This window comes from Coturnix japonica, chromosome 12 (assembly GCF_001577835.2).
Source record: "Coturnix japonica isolate 7356 chromosome 12, Coturnix japonica 2.1, whole genome shotgun sequence".
In the NCBI taxonomy this organism is placed as follows: Eukaryota; Metazoa; Chordata; class Aves; order Galliformes; family Phasianidae; genus Coturnix; species Coturnix japonica.
This window is the reverse complement of record NC_029527.1, coordinates 16,663,768-16,683,317: the sequence shown is the minus strand read 5'-3', so window position 1 is coordinate 16,683,317 and position 19,550 is coordinate 16,663,768. Positions and strand designations below refer to the sequence as shown.

Genomic DNA, 19,550 nt, shown 5'->3' with positions numbered 1-19,550 from the left:
ATCTTTGCTTAATCTCTTCTTTTTTTCCTGCTCTGCTGCTTTTTTGTGTTCTCAGAGGAAGGAGGAATGCGCGAACGAGAAATCAGGTATTTACTGCAGGCCCGTCTGTCAGACGGAGTAAATTGACCAGAGAGATGCAACTGCACTGGGATAAAAAGAGCCAAACAAAGCCCTGAGGAACATGAGCTCCCCTTGTGACAGCAGGCACTGCTCATGTTCCCCTGAGCTCCTGCCCCAAGGGGCGGCTGTGAAGTAAAGCCAGAACTGCCGTAGGCTCAGCCGCAGGCAGTGTGTGTTTCATAGACTGCAGTGGGGTTTTTACTTCTCTTTTTTTCTTTTCTTTTTTTTCTTCGGCATCTGCTGATAACGGCTCTTTCTTTAGGTGGAAATATTGTTGTAAGTTCTGTTACTGGAAGCTTATTTCATCAGTCAGGTACAGCACGAGATTTATTTTGGCTCAGTATTACACCTGCGAAATGGAGTAACTGTGATCCAGTTGCATCAGCTCACTATCTCAGCCAGGTAGTGAGCAAGTCTTTGTCACACACTTCAGTGAAAGCTTTTTGTGAGTAATCGGGTGCACACAGTGTATTCAGCACTGCTAGATGGCTTGATATGTGTAACACCTCCTTTTCTTGCCTGTCCTCTTACTAAACTTCAATGGCACTGATTTTCAAAATTGTCTTTGCAGCCTTTAATGCATTTTTCTGGGCTTTATTATCAGTCAACCAGTAAATTATTGCCCTTTTTTTCTTTCTTTCATGAAGGATTCAGGACAAGTCATTCCTCTCATCGTGGAAAGCTGTATCAGATTTATCAACTTATATGGTAAGTTAATTCAGCAATACTGACAGCAGAACTTTCTGCAGATGTAATGAGTTACTTGCAGCCAGCAGAGAAATGCAGCAGAGATGCCCTCGGCCCTTGCTGTATGGCCTCAGGTTATAATTACCGTGACATTGACTGTGATGTAACATTGGATGACTGACAAATATTTAGGTCTTGTTAGCACTCATCCACATTAAATTGCTTGCTTAGGCCCTGGGCCAGCAGCAGCTCTTCCAGCACTTTGATCTGGGGGCCATGCTGGAGAGTAGGAGCAGGGCTGGCTCATGCTGGGCTGTCTGCTTCTCTGAGCCTTTCTCTCTGGGTGCATTGACTGCTGGTTTCTGCTGTTCTTCACCACAAAGTATTGTACAGCAACTGGACAAATATTAAAATAAATTGTTCTTTTCCAGGCCTCCAGCAGCAGGGTATCTTTCGAGTTCCCGGCTCACAGGTAGAAGTCAATGACATCAAGAATTCCTTTGAACGAGGTGCGTTGGCAGAGCATGTGGTCGACTGGGTCTCCTCCTGCCCGTACTCCTAGGGACAGTGGTGGCAACTTGGGGGGTGTTGGGGCACCAGATCTTATGTAAATCCACTAATAATGGTGAGAGAAGCCAGGTGGCTCTCTCCTTCTGGCTGTCCTGAAGTTGCATCTCTACAGTGGCAGCCACCCAGGGGGAGAATAGCAGCAGTGGGGAGAGCTGCAGAGATCCTCTCCACAGCCATTTAGTGCTGAAGCCATAAAATGATCTGTTGGGAATCCATTTGCAAGGAGCTTTTATCAGTTGCCAGGACAATATGAGAGTGACGGTGCTATCCAGAGCAGCTTGGTCTGTCCCAGAGGTCTAACTGCATACTCCAGGCAAGCCTGTCTTCTTAAGCATGCAATGTGCTGTGTTATGGAGTGCCTTATTAAGCTCTTGCTGAGAACATGCACAGAATTACCATTCCACACATGAGGGTTTTCTGAACTGTGGGAAAATTTTTACATCGTGAGGGGGAAAAGCCTTGCTGTGTTGATCTAATCTGACTAATGCTGAAGTAAAGACTCTTCTCTGGGCAGGTGAGGATCCCCTTGCTGATGATCAAAATGAACGTGACATTAACTCAGTGGCTGGAGTCTTGAAGTTGTATTTCCGAGGACTGGAAAACCCCCTCTTTCCTAAGGAAAGGTTTCAAGATTTGGTATCTACTATAAGTAAGTACACATGATGTGTCCTCTTGGAGAACGGGATGGGACAAGTAAAACAGTAAACAGGGCAAATACACCTGTGCTTTGCAGCATATGCTGTAAGAAGGGTTATTGAGGATGCATGATGTCAGTGCTGGGGGTAAGGCAGAGGTGTAACATCTTGTTATGGCTCCTCTAAAATCCAAAGTATCAACATCAGGCTTAGGCCAGTGGGCTGTATACACATTGATTGTTGCATGAGGGCTCTTTGGTCACTTGAATACAGCAGGCAACGTCTTCCTGCACAGTCTGTCTCCATGAATCACTGCCAGTTTTGATCTGTTGCATGCCATGCTGCTGGGATCCAGAGAGTTTGCTGCTTTAGCTCAGCACTGTCTGCTAAGCAAAGCGGAGACCAATACCTCATGGCTACTCAGGAAACTTCTCTGATCCATGAGGTCAGCAAAACTGGTTTCAACTTCACGCAGTCAGGGGTTCTCAAGGTATTTGCTGCTTGTTTTTCCTGCCCCAAAGAAAAACAAACTTCTCTGAGATGTGAGAAGAGGTAGAAGCTTGAACTTCATCATGAAATGATATGAACCAGTTCTTGGGGTTGGTTTAAGGGGAGAAGCCTGGTCATCCCTGTGTTCTGTCCTGACTGCTCCCAGTCCAACTCGTTCCTGTGCAACCAGAGAAACAGATCTCCCAGCTGGGCCTTATTTCTCACAGCACTTTGTAGTGGTGGTGTTTGTTTATTGGTAAGTCATAGAAGTCATTCCCACAGGGCAAAAGAAGGCAGAATAAATTCAGCACATCAGAGACAGTGGAAGAGTGTTGTGCACTGTGGCACCAAGACAGCTTTGTTTTATGGGGGCAGTTGGGCTGTGTGGTTTGCCTATTGGCCTGTGGGTGCTCTGGGGCTGAGTGAAGGGCTGTGCCCTTGCTCAGCTGTCACTGCTCAGGGCTTCCTCCTGCCTCATAATGTCAGTGAACATAACTGCTGGAGATTTAGTAATGTCAAGACAGATGATACCTGGAGGGGAACAGTGCAGGGATGGGCTTGTTCCAGAAGAGGAATGTATTATTATTTCTCAGGAGCAGTTGTTTATAGAGTAGCTGTTTGAGATTTGCTGTTGCCTTTCACTTTTGATGTGCTGTGAAACAGTGCAACATGCCTTTAACACTGCAAGCAAAGGAGGCTATTCCTGCACCAGACCCTCGCCCTGGGCAGGGAGCTCCTTGGGCTCTGAGCAGACTGCAGCTGCCCCTGGGCTCTGCAGCAGCAGGAGCGGAGCTCTGCGAGTTGTGCCTGGTAGTGTGCAGCCAACCCTAATTAATGCCTGTTTGCACCATTTGTTAAACTTTTGGGAGCTTCTTGTTGCAAAGGTAATGAGTTCACTTTCTGGGTTCTGCCCCTGGGAGCTGCATTGTTCCCTGCCTGATGGGAGTGATGATAAAGAAAGGGCTGTTTTTTTTTTGCTTTATGGGGAACTGAGAATTTACATGGAAACATCCCCCTAAACACGCATGGGAAGCAGATGGGTAGGAAAGGCTCTTTGCTAGCAAAGGTTCATTCTGGGGCATGCCTGTGTTACAGAGCGATTGATGATTACTCCATTAATCCTCTGAATTGCAGCCAGTTGAAACATTTTGGTAAGTAGAAAGGCAAGTACTTCAAGACAGCTCGTTCCTCTGGGCTTCAGAACAGATGCCTGTTGTTGTATTGCTTTATCCCGTGTTTGTTTGATATTTTTAATGTATTCTTAAGTATAAACACAAATGGAAGAAATGAAGAACCAGTGAGCTGTAGTATGAGTTCATTCTTCAGAAGGAAAAAGATTCGAAACAAAATACTACAAAGATTTCTGGTTTTGGATTGAAGCCAGAATTGGTTCTGGATGTTTGAATGAGTGCCGGCCTGGTGACTTGTCAGGGAGGTTCATTCTAATTAGCAAATGTAAGAGTTTGAGCCAGCGCAGAGGAAGCAGCCCTCCACTGCTGTGGCTTGTTCTATGCATGGAGGGCTGGTTGTGGTGCTCTTTGCCAAAGGGCAGAAGTGGATCTTAAAGTGCCAGCTCAGATTAAATTCCTTTTAAAACCAGTGGGAAACTTAAGCAGGGCTGAGGAAGATCTGGTATTTATACCCATGAAAGAGCAAAGCTAATAAAAACCTTATCTTAAAATCTGCACTAGAATACCGAACGGTGTGCTGTTCCCAGTGCCAAATTGGCCGAAGCTTTTGAGGAGAGGAGCTGCTGAATAAGTAACTAAATAACACATATTAACGGGCATTTTAAAAATGAAACCATGGAAATGCCTTTATTTGCTGTTTACACTAAATCTTGGCCATACGTAGGAATTGACCTGTCAAAGAGCATTGTGCTGATTCTCTGCTGACTTCATAGTGTAAACCGGTGGATTGAATCAGGGTTTGTGCTGTTGTTTTCCTTGTGTAGTTGGCTACTAGATGTGGAATAAGCCCCATTAGTGCCCTGTGCTCTACTCCTGAGAAGGTTTAAAGATGTACTTCCTATTTCATGTGTTCCAGAAACTGAGAATCCCACCGAGAGGGTGCACCAGATCCAGCAAATAATCGTCACTCTGCCCCGGGCTGTCATTGTTGTCATGAGATACCTATTTGCTTTCCTCAATCAGTGAGTCTCTTTCTTTCTCTCCTAAATTGCTCATTATCTGCCTCTATTTCAGCGCAACTGTGTCTTTTTTTGCATGAATTACTTTTGGTATTGCCATAGAGTTGTATTTTGTCTCTTCCTTGGCCTGGCCTGGCTGTGTGTTTGGGGAAGATGCACAGCTCAGTGCTGATTGTGGCTTTGGGTGCTGGGTAGGCTTTGGTGGAACATCTTTCTGAGCTGATAAGGAAAGAGAATACCACACCTCCCTAATGTGTGTGCTTGCAGCTTGTCACAGTACAGTGACGAAAACATGATGGATCCCTACAACCTGGCCATCTGCTTTGGGCCAACCCTGATGCCTGTTCCAGATGGGCAGGATCAGGTGTCCTGTCAAGCCCATGTCAATGAGGTCATCAAAACCATCATCATCAACCATGAGGGCATCTTCCCCAGCCACAGAGAGCTGGAAGGACCTGTCTACGAAAAGTGCATGACTGGAGGGGAGGAGTACTGGTAAGGAGCAGGGGTAGAAGTTAAATTGCATACAGAATGCCGCAAAACTGGATACCCTCACTGGGTTCATCTTCTTGTGCTGCAAATTAGGAGTGGAGCTGTGACAAAATGCAGAGCTTTGGCTGGATTCATGATGAGCAGAACTGACTCCAGCTGCTTCAGTGTAAAATAAGGGCTCTGGGGATCCGATCCCTGAGAGGATGAGTTGTAAAGAGAGCTTTGAGGAAATTCAGATGTAATATTCAGTGCAGCTGAGCACAGTGCTGGGATGGCTTTGGCTCTCTGCAGATGCAGCATACCTTTTTACCTTTATTTCTGGCAAATGTTCAAATTAGATATGCAAGAGTTGGGGATAAAATGCTAAAGATCACTGTGAATGAATAGGAAATTTTACTTGTTATTGCTTGGTTTTTGTTTTGCCAAATATGAGTAACATGAATGAGCAATGGGACATGAAGTTCTGGGCTTGAACATTGGTGGTGGTGCACATCTGCCGTACTCAGAGCAATTCAAAAGTTTGCTGTGATTTTGTGAGACTGAGGTATTTATTTAAAAAAAAAACAAAACAGAACTCCTTTGAGTGCCACTTGGGCCCCTCAACAACTTATTTTTGAGAAGTGCCTTGGGAACAGAACCTTGTTCTCTCTTTTAAAGTACCATGTGTTTATTGCAGTGACAGCCCTCACAGTGAGCCAGGCACCATTGATGAAGTTGACCATGACAATGGCACGGAGCCACACACCAGTGATGATGGTGAGCACACACATGAGCTGCAGAAACTTGGATCTGTGTTAGGAGGATATATAGGAAAGCACTGTGTGCTTTGCCTCTCATCACATCAGGCTGGACTGTTGTCTGGCATGTGGTTGCTTCTGTGCGTTTGGCAGTACGTGTACATGGTAATTGATGTTGCTTATAGGTTTTCATTGTAGGATGTGCAAGGACTGCCACCTGACTCCATGGAAGGTACAGGGGTTGTTTTTATGGACTTCATATTGATCACAAAGGCGAGTGCAAGACCAAGGTGCAGGCAGAACTGGAGAAGTGGCATGCTCATTACAAACTATGGTGCCCAGGCCCATGAGGCACCTGCAGGTTGAGAATCAAGCTGGTGCTGCTGAGATACAGCAAATGTCACCACACAAATAGCAGTGCCACTGTGAAACTGTACTGTGTGGCAGCATGCTGCGCAGCTAAGTGCTCCTCTCCTGGTGTCTTAGGATCATAGAATCATAGAATTGCTCAGTTTGGAAAAGACCTTGAAGATCATCAAGTCCAACCGCGACCTAACCACAGTACCCTAACTTGTAACAACCCTCTGCTAAATCATATCCCTGAGCACCACATCCAAACAGCACTCGAGCCCCTCATCCAGATCATCAGTGAAGATGTTAAACAGAAGCGGCCCCAGCACTGAGCCCTGGGGAACACCGCTCGTTACCACCTTGTCACTGTGCCTCCTGCTCTGGCAAACACTGACGCTCCCTGACTTGCCGGGCTGCAGTGGGGTCTGCCCGCAGGGGGCAGCGTGCAGCTGGGTCAGCAGAAGGCAGCCCGAGGTGTGCCTGCAGCACAAAGTACCTCTCTGGTTGCCAATGTGAGGAATAGCAGGGAGCAGAGACAGAAGATGAAGGAGAGCAAGCTGCCTTTCAGCCAATTTTTTGCCTGGGTGATCACATTAATAGCTGTGATTGGAGTTTCCAGGTGATTAACTTTGATGCAAGTGTGGAGAAGAGCAGCTTTATTTTGTGAGAGTACATGTCCCTTCTTCCCCTCGCTCTATGCACCCCTCCTGCTGGGAAACTCAATATTTTATCTGGCTTAGAAAGCCCTTCTGATAGGCTCCTCCCTGTGTATCCTCCTGAGAGCATTCCTCATTGATCCTGAGGTGGCAGGCCCAGACACTGTGGTGCTCACACTGGTGCAGCCATATTTTCAGCTAGGGGCAGTCTATCCATGGAAATGACCTGTCTGCCATCGTGTTGAGGGAGGGCAGGGTTCATGTTCAGCATCTCCCATGTCCTTCAGTGGTTCCTGCTCTGAGCAGAGCAGCAGGTCACACCCCGGTGTGGAGCCCACGGTTAGTGACTGCACATGGAACAGAGCAAGTTTCCATGTTCTCATGAGAACATGGCAGATCTGAAGGAACAGGGCTGACCTGCCTTGTCCATCTTTGCTCTTGTATAAATGCTGTTGGTCTCTCTGGGCTTTAAAACATTCAGTATCTCTGCAGGGTTATGTTAGCTGTTTCTTGCTGGCTCCAATAGCGGTCAGAGCTAGCAGAGTGGTGGCTGCTGATATTGCACCTCCTTCTGGGCAGGGAGGTGAGTTCAGAGCTGATACTGTCATTTCTGCGGGGACCCCCAAAGGGGCATTTATTATTCGTCAGTAATTCGGACCAAGTTGTCTCCAGGGTGAGGGAGGGAATTGAAGAGAAGGTAATGGGGGTTTTTGGGTGTTGTATCTGATACAGCTTGGTCAGATCCCAGTCTGGAAGATAATGGTCTCCTGTAACCAAAGAACTCACTTTATTGGAAGAAAATATGAGTGTAGACAAAGGTGCCATATGTACACAGGGAAATTTCAGCTGCTCCCCATCTGGTTTGCAGCTTTCTGTAGTTTGTGAGCCTGTGAGAAATTCCAAGAAGACTGAAAGAACAAAAAGAATCAGTTGGTCTGAAAATAAGATGGTTTGTGCTCAGTGTAAGATGCTCTTGGGAAGCTCAGGCAGCAGGATGAGAGCTGCTCGGGTGAGGTTTCCTCTTTCTGGGGCTTATTCTGCCCTCGTAATTGTCATACTGAGCTTCTCTGTCTGTGTTTCTCTTCCTTTGCAGAAGTGGAGCAGATTGAAGCCATAGCAAAGTTTGACTACATTGGAAGGTCTGCACGAGAGCTGTCCTTTAAAAAAGGGGCCTCGCTCCTCCTGTACCATCGGGCATCAGAAGATTGGTGGGAAGGGAGACACAACGGTGTGGATGGCCTCATACCCCACCAGTACATTGTGGTGCAAGACATGTGAGTAAAGGCACTGAGTGCTGACCTGAGATGTCAAAATCACCCACCTACATGAGGTCCATCTTTAGCCACCTAAATAGATCTGGTTTTCCCAGGTTTAATGACTTGAAAAATCTGTATCTGTTCTGGTACACCTCTCTATGTGTTAGCTTAGGTTGTCTCTTGTTCAAGCTGATATAGCCAAGCACTATATACTGTCCTTGATACACCATGTCTCCACTGACTACTCAAGGTGGCAGGATGCAGATGTAGCATTGGTCACTCTCTATGTAAGTAGCTGCTGTTGCATGCTACTCGTTCTGCCTGTCCTTTGTAGATGCTACTCCTGTTATAAATACTGCACCCAGATTTGTTACAGCGGCAGCCTGAATGGGGTCTCGTTTCCCCAGGGATGACGCCTTCTCCGACAGCCTGAGCCAGAAGGCAGACAGCGAGGCAAGCAGCGGCCCGCTGCTGGATGACAAGGCCTCCTCCAAGAACGACATCCAGTCCCCGACGGATCACCTTGTGGACTACAGCTTTGGTGGAGTCATGGGCCGGTAGGGACCTCTAATGTTCCTGCAGACACAGAGGTGGTCACTGTCACGTGCAGGGAGAGTCAGTGTGCAGGGCAGGGCAGAAGGGAGTGTTCTGTTATGTGGACTGCCAATATAGATCTTAACAACTAAAATGGTACAACGCTGTCCCTTTCTCAGCACTGGCTAAAATGTCTGTCTGTCCTCTTGCTTTAGTCTTCTGGAGCTGAAGGGGTTGAATCTGATTTGGTCTGGCTTCCCAGAGCTGAGAGATTGCCTTGCAGCATGCAAGCAGGTGCCTGTATCTGACGCGTGGTGACCCACTCTTGTGATGAATTCTTTGCAGAGTGAGATTGAGGTCTGATGGCGCAGCTATCCCTCGCCGTCGAAGCGGGGGGGACACCCACAGCCCACCCCGGGGGCTGGGTCCTGGCATAGACACTCCTCCTCGAGCAGCCGCCTGCCCTAGCAGCCCCCACAAAATTCCTCTAAGCAGAGGCAGGATTGAGAGCCCTGAAAAGCGCAGGATGGCGACATTCGGCAGTGCAGGGAGCATCAATTTCCCAGACAGGAAGGCCTTGTCTGACGGCCACCCGCTGCGATCAACCTGTGGATCCACCAGGCACAGTAGTCTTGGAGATCAGAAATCTCTAGAAGCAGAAGCGCTTGCTGAGGTAAGAGGGTGGTGAGTGACTCCCAGTGCCCATGGATTGAGAGGTAAAAACAGAATTCAGGGGTGAGCGCTGCAGGGCCCCTTTCATCTCACAGCACTTCGGAGTGGTGGTGCTGTTGCAGCTGCAGTGGTTTAGAGATGAAAGCCAGCAGCGTGCTGTCAGCTCCTCCAGCCCTGCTGGTTGGTCTAACAGGAGGTACTGCTGCTCCCCACACCTTGTTTTTACACAACAGGGAGAAGTGTTCAGTGCACTGCTGAAATGTGCTACTGTCCCTCACAAGGAAGGACGTGCATTACCTTCATTGAGCACTCTATAGAAAGCATCTGTAAGTCAGAATTCAGATGGGTGCTTAGTGCATTTCAGGGTTTTTTTTTGTGGCTATGTGTAGGACCTCAGAATGTTAGTCTAAGCACAGTAGGATGTCCCCAGCCATACATGATCTGCAGCATTGCCGCAGTGTCATGCTGCTTGTTCAGTGTGCTCTGCTGTCAGCACAGCCTGTGGTCTGCTCTCCTTGCTGCTAGCTGGGGGCTGTCAGCCAGGTGCCCCTAACCCCGTTAACAATGTGGAGTGCTGTACTTCCATGGAGCAAACTGCAGCATTCCTGTGCCTCTGCGTGGCTGGGGCCATGCAGAAGATCCTTCTGTGTACCAGCACTTCCAGGCCACGTGCTGTGTGCTGCTGCTGGGCAAGCGCAATAGAGGTGGGAGAAGAATGGCTGCTGGGGACACTGCTTCCCATCACATGGAAGGATCTTCTGTGGGGCTTGTCAGATTATGCATAGGACCACCTGCTCTCAGTGGGATAGGTAACAATAATGGCAGAAAGGAAGAACTCTTACTGTGCTGTCTGCTTTTCCACCAATCACGCTCCTTGTGCGCTTGCTCTGCAGCACGCTGCCCAGCTTCTCTGTTCATCAAGAGCTTACGTGTGATGTGAACCAATCTCGGGTAGCTCCAGAGGAGCGGGGAGTGCTGGGGGTAGAGCACGAGATGCCCCCTTTCCTTTCCTTCACTTTCTTTGTGTTTTTTGAACTCTGGGAAGGATTCTCACTCAGCTGATGTAAATAAGCATTTACCATGAAGTCGGTTGGACTGAACTTGGTAGTCCTAAGGCTGAGCTGTGGGAGAATTATTTCCACTCATTTTCTGCACAGTTTAATATAATTAATTGGAGCTAACTTGATAATTAATTCCCTTCAGCTGAACATGATATAAGGCTTACTAAGTATTTTGTATACATGAAAAAGCACAAGGACTTGTCTACACAAGGGTAGTGAGGGGAGCTAACTGGAATTACTTCTGAATCAGTTGATTCGATTGCTGTGAATCACTTTTCAGATGGTCTCTGTTAAAGTGGCTTTAATTCATTTAAGGATGACTGAAATGAAGCCAAATTAGGCCTCTTAATCTCTGAGTGTGAAGATTAGCACCCAGCTGTTGGCAGTTGACCAAATTTGCTTTAAATTTACCTTTTCCATTGACTTGTGCTCCCCATCTGACAGATCTCTTTGGGCGGACCCAGGGATGCCATGAGCCGGGTGGCTGGGAGGTGCTGGCTGTGGGGGGCCCTGGTTCCTGCAGGGCTGGGGGTGGGAGATGGGGACCCGCTGCCCCTGTGCTGTGAGGAGTGCCTGGAGCTGCCTCCCCCAGCCCTGAGCGCCTTGTGTGTCTCATTCCATGCACATCACTGTGCCTTTCTGCGACATCCTGACCAGCACATGGGTACCGGAGGTCCCACACGCCTGTTGGAGGCTGCAGGGATGTGGTTTGGAGGCAAGGAGAGGTGTCCTGTCCCTGAGGGTGCAGGTACCGGGGTTGGTGTCACAGTGTCATGTGGGATTTGCTGCTTTTAAAAGTCAGTGACCAAATTCCCACTGACATCTGAGCCAGTGGCACCTCTGCTGCCAGAGCACGGGCTTTGTCTTCTCCCTGAACTCCTGCTTTGCTCCAAGGGACTCCAAGGTCGGAGTTTCCCCCCCCAGCACACAGGGCAGGGGCAGCTGGGTGCGGGTGTGATGGGCGCTGACCTCCTTGTGCCGGTGCCGTTGGCAGGACATCGAGAAGACCATGAGCACAGCACTGAACGAGCTGCGGGAGCTGGAGCGGCAGAACACGGCCAAGCAGGCTCCAGATGTGGTGCTGGACACGCTGGAGCTCCTGAAGAACCCCCCACTGGGCGCTGCCAACTCGGAGCCTGCCAGCCCCCTGCACACCATCCTCATCCGGGACCCCGATGCCGCCATGCGGCGCAGCAGCAGCTCCACGGCTGAGATGATGACCACCTTCAAACCGGCACTGTCGGCCCGGCTGGCTGGGGCACAGCTGCGGCCCCCACCCATGCGCCCAGCGCGCCCCGCGGTGCAGCACCGCTCCAGCAGCAGCAGCAGCTCGGGGGTGGGCAGCCCCGCCATCACCCCCACCGAGAAGCTGTTCCCCAGCGGCGCGGCAGACAAGTCGGGCACCATGTAGCCAGGCTGCAGCGCTGCGCTCAGGGGGAGCACCAAGGTGTGACACAGGTGTACATGTGTGGGTGTGCAGGTGTGCTGGAATGCTCCCTGTGCTGACAGTTGTGTGGCAGAGGGGGATGGCAGATCTGCATGTCATCACTGGAGAATACGTGTTATATGTAGAAGTATATATTAAAAAAAAGTGTACAGTTTGGTGACTTTTTTAAAACAGTAGATTTACCTCAGAACTGGCTCTGAAATGTCCTCGCTGGAGACGCTGGGTTGGTTTTGTCATTTTCTCCAGGCTCTTTGTGTGCGTGGCCGTACATAGCAGCTGTGTGCCGAGCAATACCAGGCCACTCCTGGGAGCTGTGCTGCACCCAGCGCTGATGGAGAAGCAGGAGGGGCGGCTCTGCTGGCACAGCCAGGTGCAGCGCAGGCCCTGGGCTGGGGCTTCAGTGTCAGCAGCAGATCAGAACTGGCAGCAGACATGATGAAGCATCAATGAGAACCTGCACAGCTGGAGATGGCTCTTTGCCCTTTCCCCATAACACTTTTTTTTTTTATTTTCAGTTGTACCTCTCGATGTCTCAACAGACGGGGCTGAAGGCGCGGGGGCTCTGGGGCAGTGACTCCTGGGTGGCTGCACAGCAGTATTTGAGGGTCTTGATTCAGATTCTTCTTGCATGTGAAGCATGAGCCATATTTGACCATGTCAGATGTATAGCCGATCTGATGGGGCGATATTTTGCACTTTCTGTACTGTACTATATACTGCAGCAGTTTGAGTTTATGCAAAGAAATTGACATTTTGTTTTTCCTCAGAGCATTTAACCCAGAGAGAAAAAAAAACATATGCAGAAAGAGCTGGGGATTGCATGGTGTTTTGTCTGATAGCCACGTCTGTGTAGCGCTGAATCCATCCAAGACGCTCTGTACTTCTCCTGCAGTCTCCCTCCCTGTGCAGGTTTCTGCCCAGTGACCCGTGCTGTAATTCAGCCCCATCCCCACCATCGCTCCCAGAGCAGTGCCTGACTACCAGCCCGCAGCCCTCCCTTAATCCCCCATGCAGGGCAGTGGGGCAGCAGCACTGTGGGCTGTGGGCACAGCGGCTCCAGGTGCCGTTGCTGTGCAGGGCTGTGTACCCACTCTGCTCTTTGTCGCTGTATTTGCTTCAGTGCTGGGAAGTAACTGTTAAAGTGTAAGCTGTTAAAAATAGGGTAAGATTAGATGAAAGCCAATGCCGCTCACCGGATCTTTGCACTTAGTAGGTAGCTCAATGTACAAATAAAAAATAATGCTAAAAAAAAAAAAAAGAAATAAAAGCAGCAACCTAACCTTTCAGTGTACATAGTGGGGGAAGTACTGTACGTAGTGGTTCTGTCGTTGTTCCTCGGTATAACTCTGTGAGGGGAAGTGGTGTTGACGTACTTGTCTATTCACATAGGTGACGTTTGTAATTACCACCATCGCTTCCGTGGATGTTTATTTTCCTCCATGGTTTCTCCCCTTCCTACACGTGGGCTGACCCCGCAGCAGTGCTGGCAGTCCCAGCAGCCGCGCTCTGTTGGTGCAGCTGAGCGGGGAGGAGACCCGCTGTGCTCAGAGCTGTGCAGTCATTGCCCGCTACGTTTTCCATTTGGTTCCTGGAGAACGTTCACTTTGCTCTTCTGGCTGTTTGGGTTTGTTTTTTTTTCCTTTCTTTTTTAATATCTTTTCAGAGATTAGTTGAGAGCGAACCATGTTTGTTGGGTTTGTTTTTTTTCCTACCTTTTGAAGATGCGGTACAAATGCCGGTGTTTTTCTATTAAATTATTGCCTTTTGTTTCCTTCTGTTTTGTTGTGGGTTTTTAATACAGTTGTTTTCTTAACTTTAAGTGCCTTTTTGAGCACCAGAACAAATGGTTGGAGTCGATGTCCTGGGAGCAGCATCGCGATTTCCTTTGTACGGTTCGGTTGTGCTGTGGCTGAGTGAAGTACTGAGAATTAGGATTTCTTTTGAACAAAAGGAAGCCGAGACATTCTGTTGAAGAGTAGGCAACCCCTTTTTAATAAGATATTCCCATTGTAGTTTTAACTACTGTAAATTTAGGGGGGGGCGGGGGGGGAAATGTATTTTTCTGTAACTTGGCACAAAACGGTAGGATATCATAACTGGAACCTGCTCATGTTCTGTGAGTGACTTTATCCTGCTCCTCGATACCTCTTCCAAGGCTCAAAGACTGTAGGCTCATGATTCCCAGGGCAGTTGGCTGCAGCCTGCAGGCAGTCGGGGCTGGGGTGCCATTCCTGCTGAGCCCTGCATGGCCACGGCCTGCGGGAGGTGGGGCTGCCCCCAGGGGGTTCTCTGCCATGCAGAGCCGGTGCTGCCCCGGAGCCTGCAGCCCCCAACCCTGAGCCCATCCCAGGACCATGGCCGGCTGTGTGTGTTGCTGTGGGAGGCCCTCATGCCCAGCTGTGGGGCAATGATGGCCATGCAGTTCTCGTCCTACGGTTGCAGTGCACCCAGTGCCATTCTCGTAATGCTGGACTGTGTACCTACCAGGCAGCGCTGTGGTTTTCAAGGTGTGGTGCTGGATGCCCTGAGGCTGCTGGGCTCCTGGTGCTGGGCTGCATGCTCTGCTGGGCTTTGGTTCTGCCAGGAACCCTCAGGAACTGCTGTGGGCTGCCCCTCGTCACGGTCGTCATCCTCCCTGTGGGTGTTGTGTCTGTAATGTATGGTGCGATGCCGTCAGCCAGAGCGGTTGGGTCCTCTGTCCTGTGCGCTGATGATGCTGTGTAGATGGAGCCACTGCTTGGAGGTGGACTCATCCCGTTGAATAAAACTGCTTAACTTTTCTCAAAATCACCCGTTGTGGTTTCAGTGTTGGCAGCTGCTGTTGCTGCCTGGGGAGCTGCAAGGCTCTGTCCTCGTATCCCATCCTTCACCCCGTGTCCCCTGCTGGCTCTGTGCCCCACTCCCAGCCCTGGCAGTGCCTCGGAGCCAGCACTGAGCGCCTGCATTGCCACCACCACCTGTGGCTGCTGAGCTTGCAGGGTTGTACCCCATGCCTTGAGCTGTGCACTGGGCCGAGCTGCTGAGAGTGCAGATGGATGCTTTGCTTTCAGCCATGGACAAATGGTGAAGATACAGAGGGAAAGAGATACAGCCCAATACAAAACCCAAAACTTCAAGCAGGTGTAAATCTGTACATTTCTGTGGATGTGGGAGGGCTGGCATGGATCTACACCATGGATCTACACCAGCCAGGATGTACCCTGCGTTCCAGAGCTGGTTGTTTTTCATTTAAAATGCCTTTCTGCAAACCCAGACGGAACATTCCCCAGGGTGTGAATGAGCCTTTGCCCAGAGGGTCCCCACACTGAACCTCCGGAGATGGCAGTGCAGGTGAGGAGGTGGGTGCTGCCAGGATGGGCAGGGATGCAGGTACTCGTGCTGGGCTGGGGCTGTGCTCGCCTCCAGGGAAGGCTCTGTTGCTTGTCTTGCGTTCTGCTCTCAGCTTCAGCAGTGAGACAGTGCTGTCCTGCCACTGCAAACACTGCCCAGCTGTGTGAACAAGACAGTAAGTCCATAAACAAGGGGAGGCAGGGGATGTTCAGGTGGGATTCAGATGTAAATGCTTAACAGAGCCCTGCTCAGCCTGTAGGGGTGTGGGGGATTTCCTTACAGGTGGCCGTTTGGACAGGGCGTGCTGGGCTGAGCAGCATCCCTACCTGGGGAGAAGCCCTTGTGCCTGCCAACAGCCATGGCCTGCTTCCACGTCCCTGGTTATCAGACTGCACTGCCTGGAGCTGCACAGGGGCTGTGCTAACCCCACTGTGTAAGCAGGGCTCGTGCAGGGATGGCTCACCAGGACCACGCTGGGAGTGTCTGGGGCCATCACGACTACATCTGTTGCTGCTGCAGTGCATTCCCCAACACTGAACTCTCTGAGCCGCTCTAAGCAGTTTAGCTCGTTAATGTTCGTGAATCAGTACGACATTATCTTGAAATGGAGAGAGCTGCTTTGGCGGGGAAGCACAGAGATGCCGGCTGTTTGAGAGCCGGTTACGTGTACAGCAGGCAGCCCCGAAGGGCGCTGTGTGGGCTCGAGGTGCTGGGCGGACACACCGCGGCTGTGCCAGTGGGTACCGGGAATGCGGTGCGGGATGGGAGCGGAGCTGCTGCGCTGTGTCCCGTGCTCGCCATTGCGGCTCCGTCCCGGGTGGGAGCTGCGCAGCTGCGCGGAGCCCCGCGGCCGCCAGAGGGCAGCGCCCGCCGTCAGCGCGGAGCTCGGAGCGGCCACGGGGAGCAGCCCGGGTGCGGAGCGCGGGGCGTCCGGGCTGCTTTTGTTCATCAGAGATCGGGGATGGGAGCCACGAGGCCATGTGAGTGTGGGGGCTGCTGCAGTACCTGCAGTGATGCTGAGCAGAGCAATGCCCGCTGTGTGTCTGAGCCCCTCCGGGACCTCGGCACTTAATGAGAGCATTCCAATGGAATCCCGATGGTCCTTTGGGTGAGTACTGAGAAACACAGAATGACACACACAGAATGACCCGGGTTGGAAGGGACCTCAAGGATCATGTAGTTCCAACCCCCTGCCTAGCAAGGCCACCAAACATACACATTTACTAGATCAGGTTGCCCAGGGCCCCGTCCAACCTGGTCTTGAACACTTCCAAGGACGGGGCATCCACAACCTCACTGGGCAGCCTGTTCCAGGACCTAACCACCCTTCTAGTAAAGAACTTTCCCCTAACAGCCAACCTAAATCTTCCCTCCTTCAACTTAAAACCATTTCCCCTAGTCCTGCTATTATCAGCCCTTTCGAAGAGTTTACTCCCCTCCTGGGAGTAAGTTCCCTTCAGGTACTGAAAGGCTGCAATGAGGTCACCCCGCAACCTTCTCTTCTCCAGGCTGAACAAACCCAACTCCCTCAGCCTGTCCTCATAGGGGAGGTGCTCCAGCCCCCTGATCATCTTTGTGGCCCTCCTCTGGACCCTTTCCAAAATCTCCATATCTGTTTTGTGCTGAGGGCTCCACACCTGGACACAGTACTCCTGATGGGGCCTCACAAGAGCAGAGTAGAGAGGGACGATCACCTCCCTATCCCTGCTGACCACCCCTCTCCTGATTGAGCCCAGGATCCCATTTGCTTTCCGAGCTGCCAGAGCGCACTGCTGGCTCATGTTAAGTTTCTCATCTATCAGGACCCCTAGGTCTTTTTCTGCCGAGCTGCTCTCAAGGACAACTCCTCCCAGCCTGTACAGGTGCCTGGGGTTCTTCCGGCCCAAGTGCAAAACCTTGCACTTTGCCGTGTTGAACCTCATTAGGTTCACCCGAGCCCAGCTTTCCAGCCTGTCAAGGTCCCTCTGAATGGCATCCGTTCCCTCCACCGTATCGACTGCACCACTCAGCTTGGTGTCATCAGCAAACTTGCTGAGGGTGCACTCCATTCCCTCATTGATGTCATTAATAAAGATGTTAAAGAGCACCGGTCCCAAGACAGACCCTTGAGGGACGCCGCTCGTTACCGGCCTCCACCTGGACATAGAGCCATTGACCACCACCCTCTGTCTGCGGCCTTTCAACCAATTGCTTATCCATCTAGTTGTCCACCCATCAAATCCACCTCCCTCCAATTTGGAGATGAGGATGTGATGGGGGACCATGTCAGAGGCATTGCTCAGGTCCAGGTAAATGACATCGGTCGCCTTCCCTTCATCCACCAACGCCGTCACTCCATCATAGAAGGCCACAAGATTAGTTAAGCATGACCTTCCCCTGGTGAAGCCGTGCTGGCTGTCTCGGATCACATGCTTGTTCTTTATGTGATCAAGCATGTTGTCCAGGAGGATCTGTTCCATAATCTTCCCAGGCACGGAGGTGAGACTCACCGGCCTGTAGTTACCCGGGTCGTCCCTGCTCCCCTTCTTGTAAATGGGAGTGACGTGACCCTTCCTCCAATCATCCGGGACCTCACCTGACAGCCATGTCTTCTCAAATATGATGGAGAGCAGCTCAGCAACCACCTCAGCCAGCTCCTTCACTGAGGGTAATTCGCCTTTTATTTCAGTGGAGCCAACGATTCAGTACTTTGGTGGAGCAGTGGTTGTCCCGCTGTGTGCTCTGTCCTGTGGCAGCCCGTCCGTGGGGTTCTCATAGCAAGGAATGAAAAGAGAACACAGGAGTGAAATGGAAACAGTGGCGGAACATGGAGTGGTAAATGCTCTGAGTCTCAACACAGAGCGCAGCGAGTGCTTTCAGTCCTGCTGAATGAGTTAAATGAGACAAATTAGTGATATGTTTCATCTCCCCCTGTGGAGACACTGAGATGCTGCAGGTGGCCTTCAGCAGGTGTTGGGGGTTGTAGTGGTATCCATCTCCTGGGAGCACTGCAGCAGGGTGGGTTGGAAGGATGGTTTGCCATGTTTTCCAAGGGAAAGGAGCCACCAGGCAGTGCACAAAGTGATGGTGTTGGTGCCTGGCTGAGCCAAACCAGCCCCTCCTGAAAGCTCTCCCATTTGTAGATCCTTCCCCCCAGTGCTCTGTGGTGTTTCTCCCTGCTCTCACTCAGCCCTGACCCATCAGCACTGCTGTTATCAGATGCTCAGACAGGCTGTGCTCGCTCTGTCCATCTCAGAACAGTTCAAGAGAAAGTTAAATATTATTTCTGGCTGCTCCAGCTGCTCGCAGTGACAGCTCTGATGGAAGTTTCCACACGGCTCTTCTGAGCTGTCACATTTTTTCCATTGATTTACATTGGCCTGAAACCATCGTGGAAGACAAACAGACCCGGTTTTATTCCGCTTTCGAGGCATTACTGCATGAGAAGAGCAGCTGCCCATGGAACTGTGGTGTGGGCAGAGGTGGCACTGGGAGCTGCAGGCGATGCAACCAACAGAATCACAAGGTTGGAAAGGACCTATAAGATCATCCAGTCCAACCATCCTCCCTCCACCATACCTACAGGAAACCCCTAAACCATCTCTCCTACCTCCCTATCCAGGCGCTTCTTGAACACTGCCAGTGATGGCGACTCCACCACCTCCCTGGGCAGCCATTCCAGTGCCTGACCACTCTCTGAGAGAAAAAGTTCCTTCGTATGTCCACCCTAAACCTCATCTGATACAACTTGCAGCCATTTCCTCAGGTCCTGTTTGTTGCCTGGCAGAAGAGGCCAGTCATCCAGCCTCTTTTCCCCAAGCCTATAGTGCTGCATGGGGTTATTGTGGCCGAAGTGCAGGACCCGGCACTTGGCCTTGTTGAATCTCATCCCATTAACCTCAGCCCAGCGATTCAGCCTATCCAGATCCATCTGGAGGGCCTCCCTACCCTCAGGCAGATCAATACCACCTCCCAACTTGGTGTCATCTGCAAACTTACTTAGCATGCGCTCAATTCCCTCATCCAGGTCATCAGTGAAGATGTTACACAAGATGGGCCCTAGAACTGACCCCTGGAGGACACCGCTTGTAATGGGTTGCCAGCAGGACTTAACTCCATTAACCACTACCCTCTGGGCACAACCCTCCAGACAGTTCCTTACCCAAAGCAGGGTATACCTGTGCAGGCCTTGGGCAGCCAGTTTCCTCAGGAGAGCACTGTGAGAGACCGTGTCAGAGGCCTTGCTGCAGCCCATGAAGAGCGGCCAGGCTTCTCGCAGCCCTTTACCCCAGCGGCGGGACCCCAACGAACCGCTGCCACAAGTGTCTGAGGAGCCGCTGCCGCGCACAGCCGCGCACGCGCACGCGCACAGCCGCACAGCTCCG

At 50.9% G+C, this 19,550-nt stretch overlaps 1 protein-coding gene and 1 long non-coding RNA gene across 8 annotated transcripts in view; one reads left to right on the top strand and one right to left on the bottom strand.

Moving 5' to 3' along the window:
- Positions 1–13,627, top strand: part of SRGAP3 (SLIT-ROBO Rho GTPase activating protein 3) — a 64,113-nt gene extending 50,486 nt beyond the window's left edge. For 2 of the 6 annotated variants that reach the window (XM_015875329.2, XM_032447228.1), the window contains 2 exons: positions 56–86; positions 383–754. In XM_015875329.2, the coding sequence (XP_015730815.1) occupies positions 56–86; positions 383–573 (222 nt within the window). In that variant the 3' untranslated portion in view covers positions 574–754. The other 4 variants (XM_015875333.2, XM_015875332.2, XM_015875330.2 and 1 more) reach the window with 4 other exon arrangements.
- On the bottom strand, positions 13,500–19,523 carry LOC107319943. 2 transcript variants are annotated; one of them, XR_001558049.2, is made up of 4 exons: positions 19,344–19,523; positions 17,762–17,936; positions 16,192–16,301; positions 13,500–15,345 (listed from the first exon to the last, which is right to left on the bottom strand). It is a non-coding gene; the product is annotated as an uncharacterized LOC107319943 (long non-coding RNA). The 2 variants fall into 2 exon arrangements; XR_004308749.1 differs by lacking the exon at positions 19,344–19,523 and having other exon boundaries at positions 17,762–19,062.
- Between the last annotated feature and the right edge of the window lie 27 nt (positions 19,524–19,550).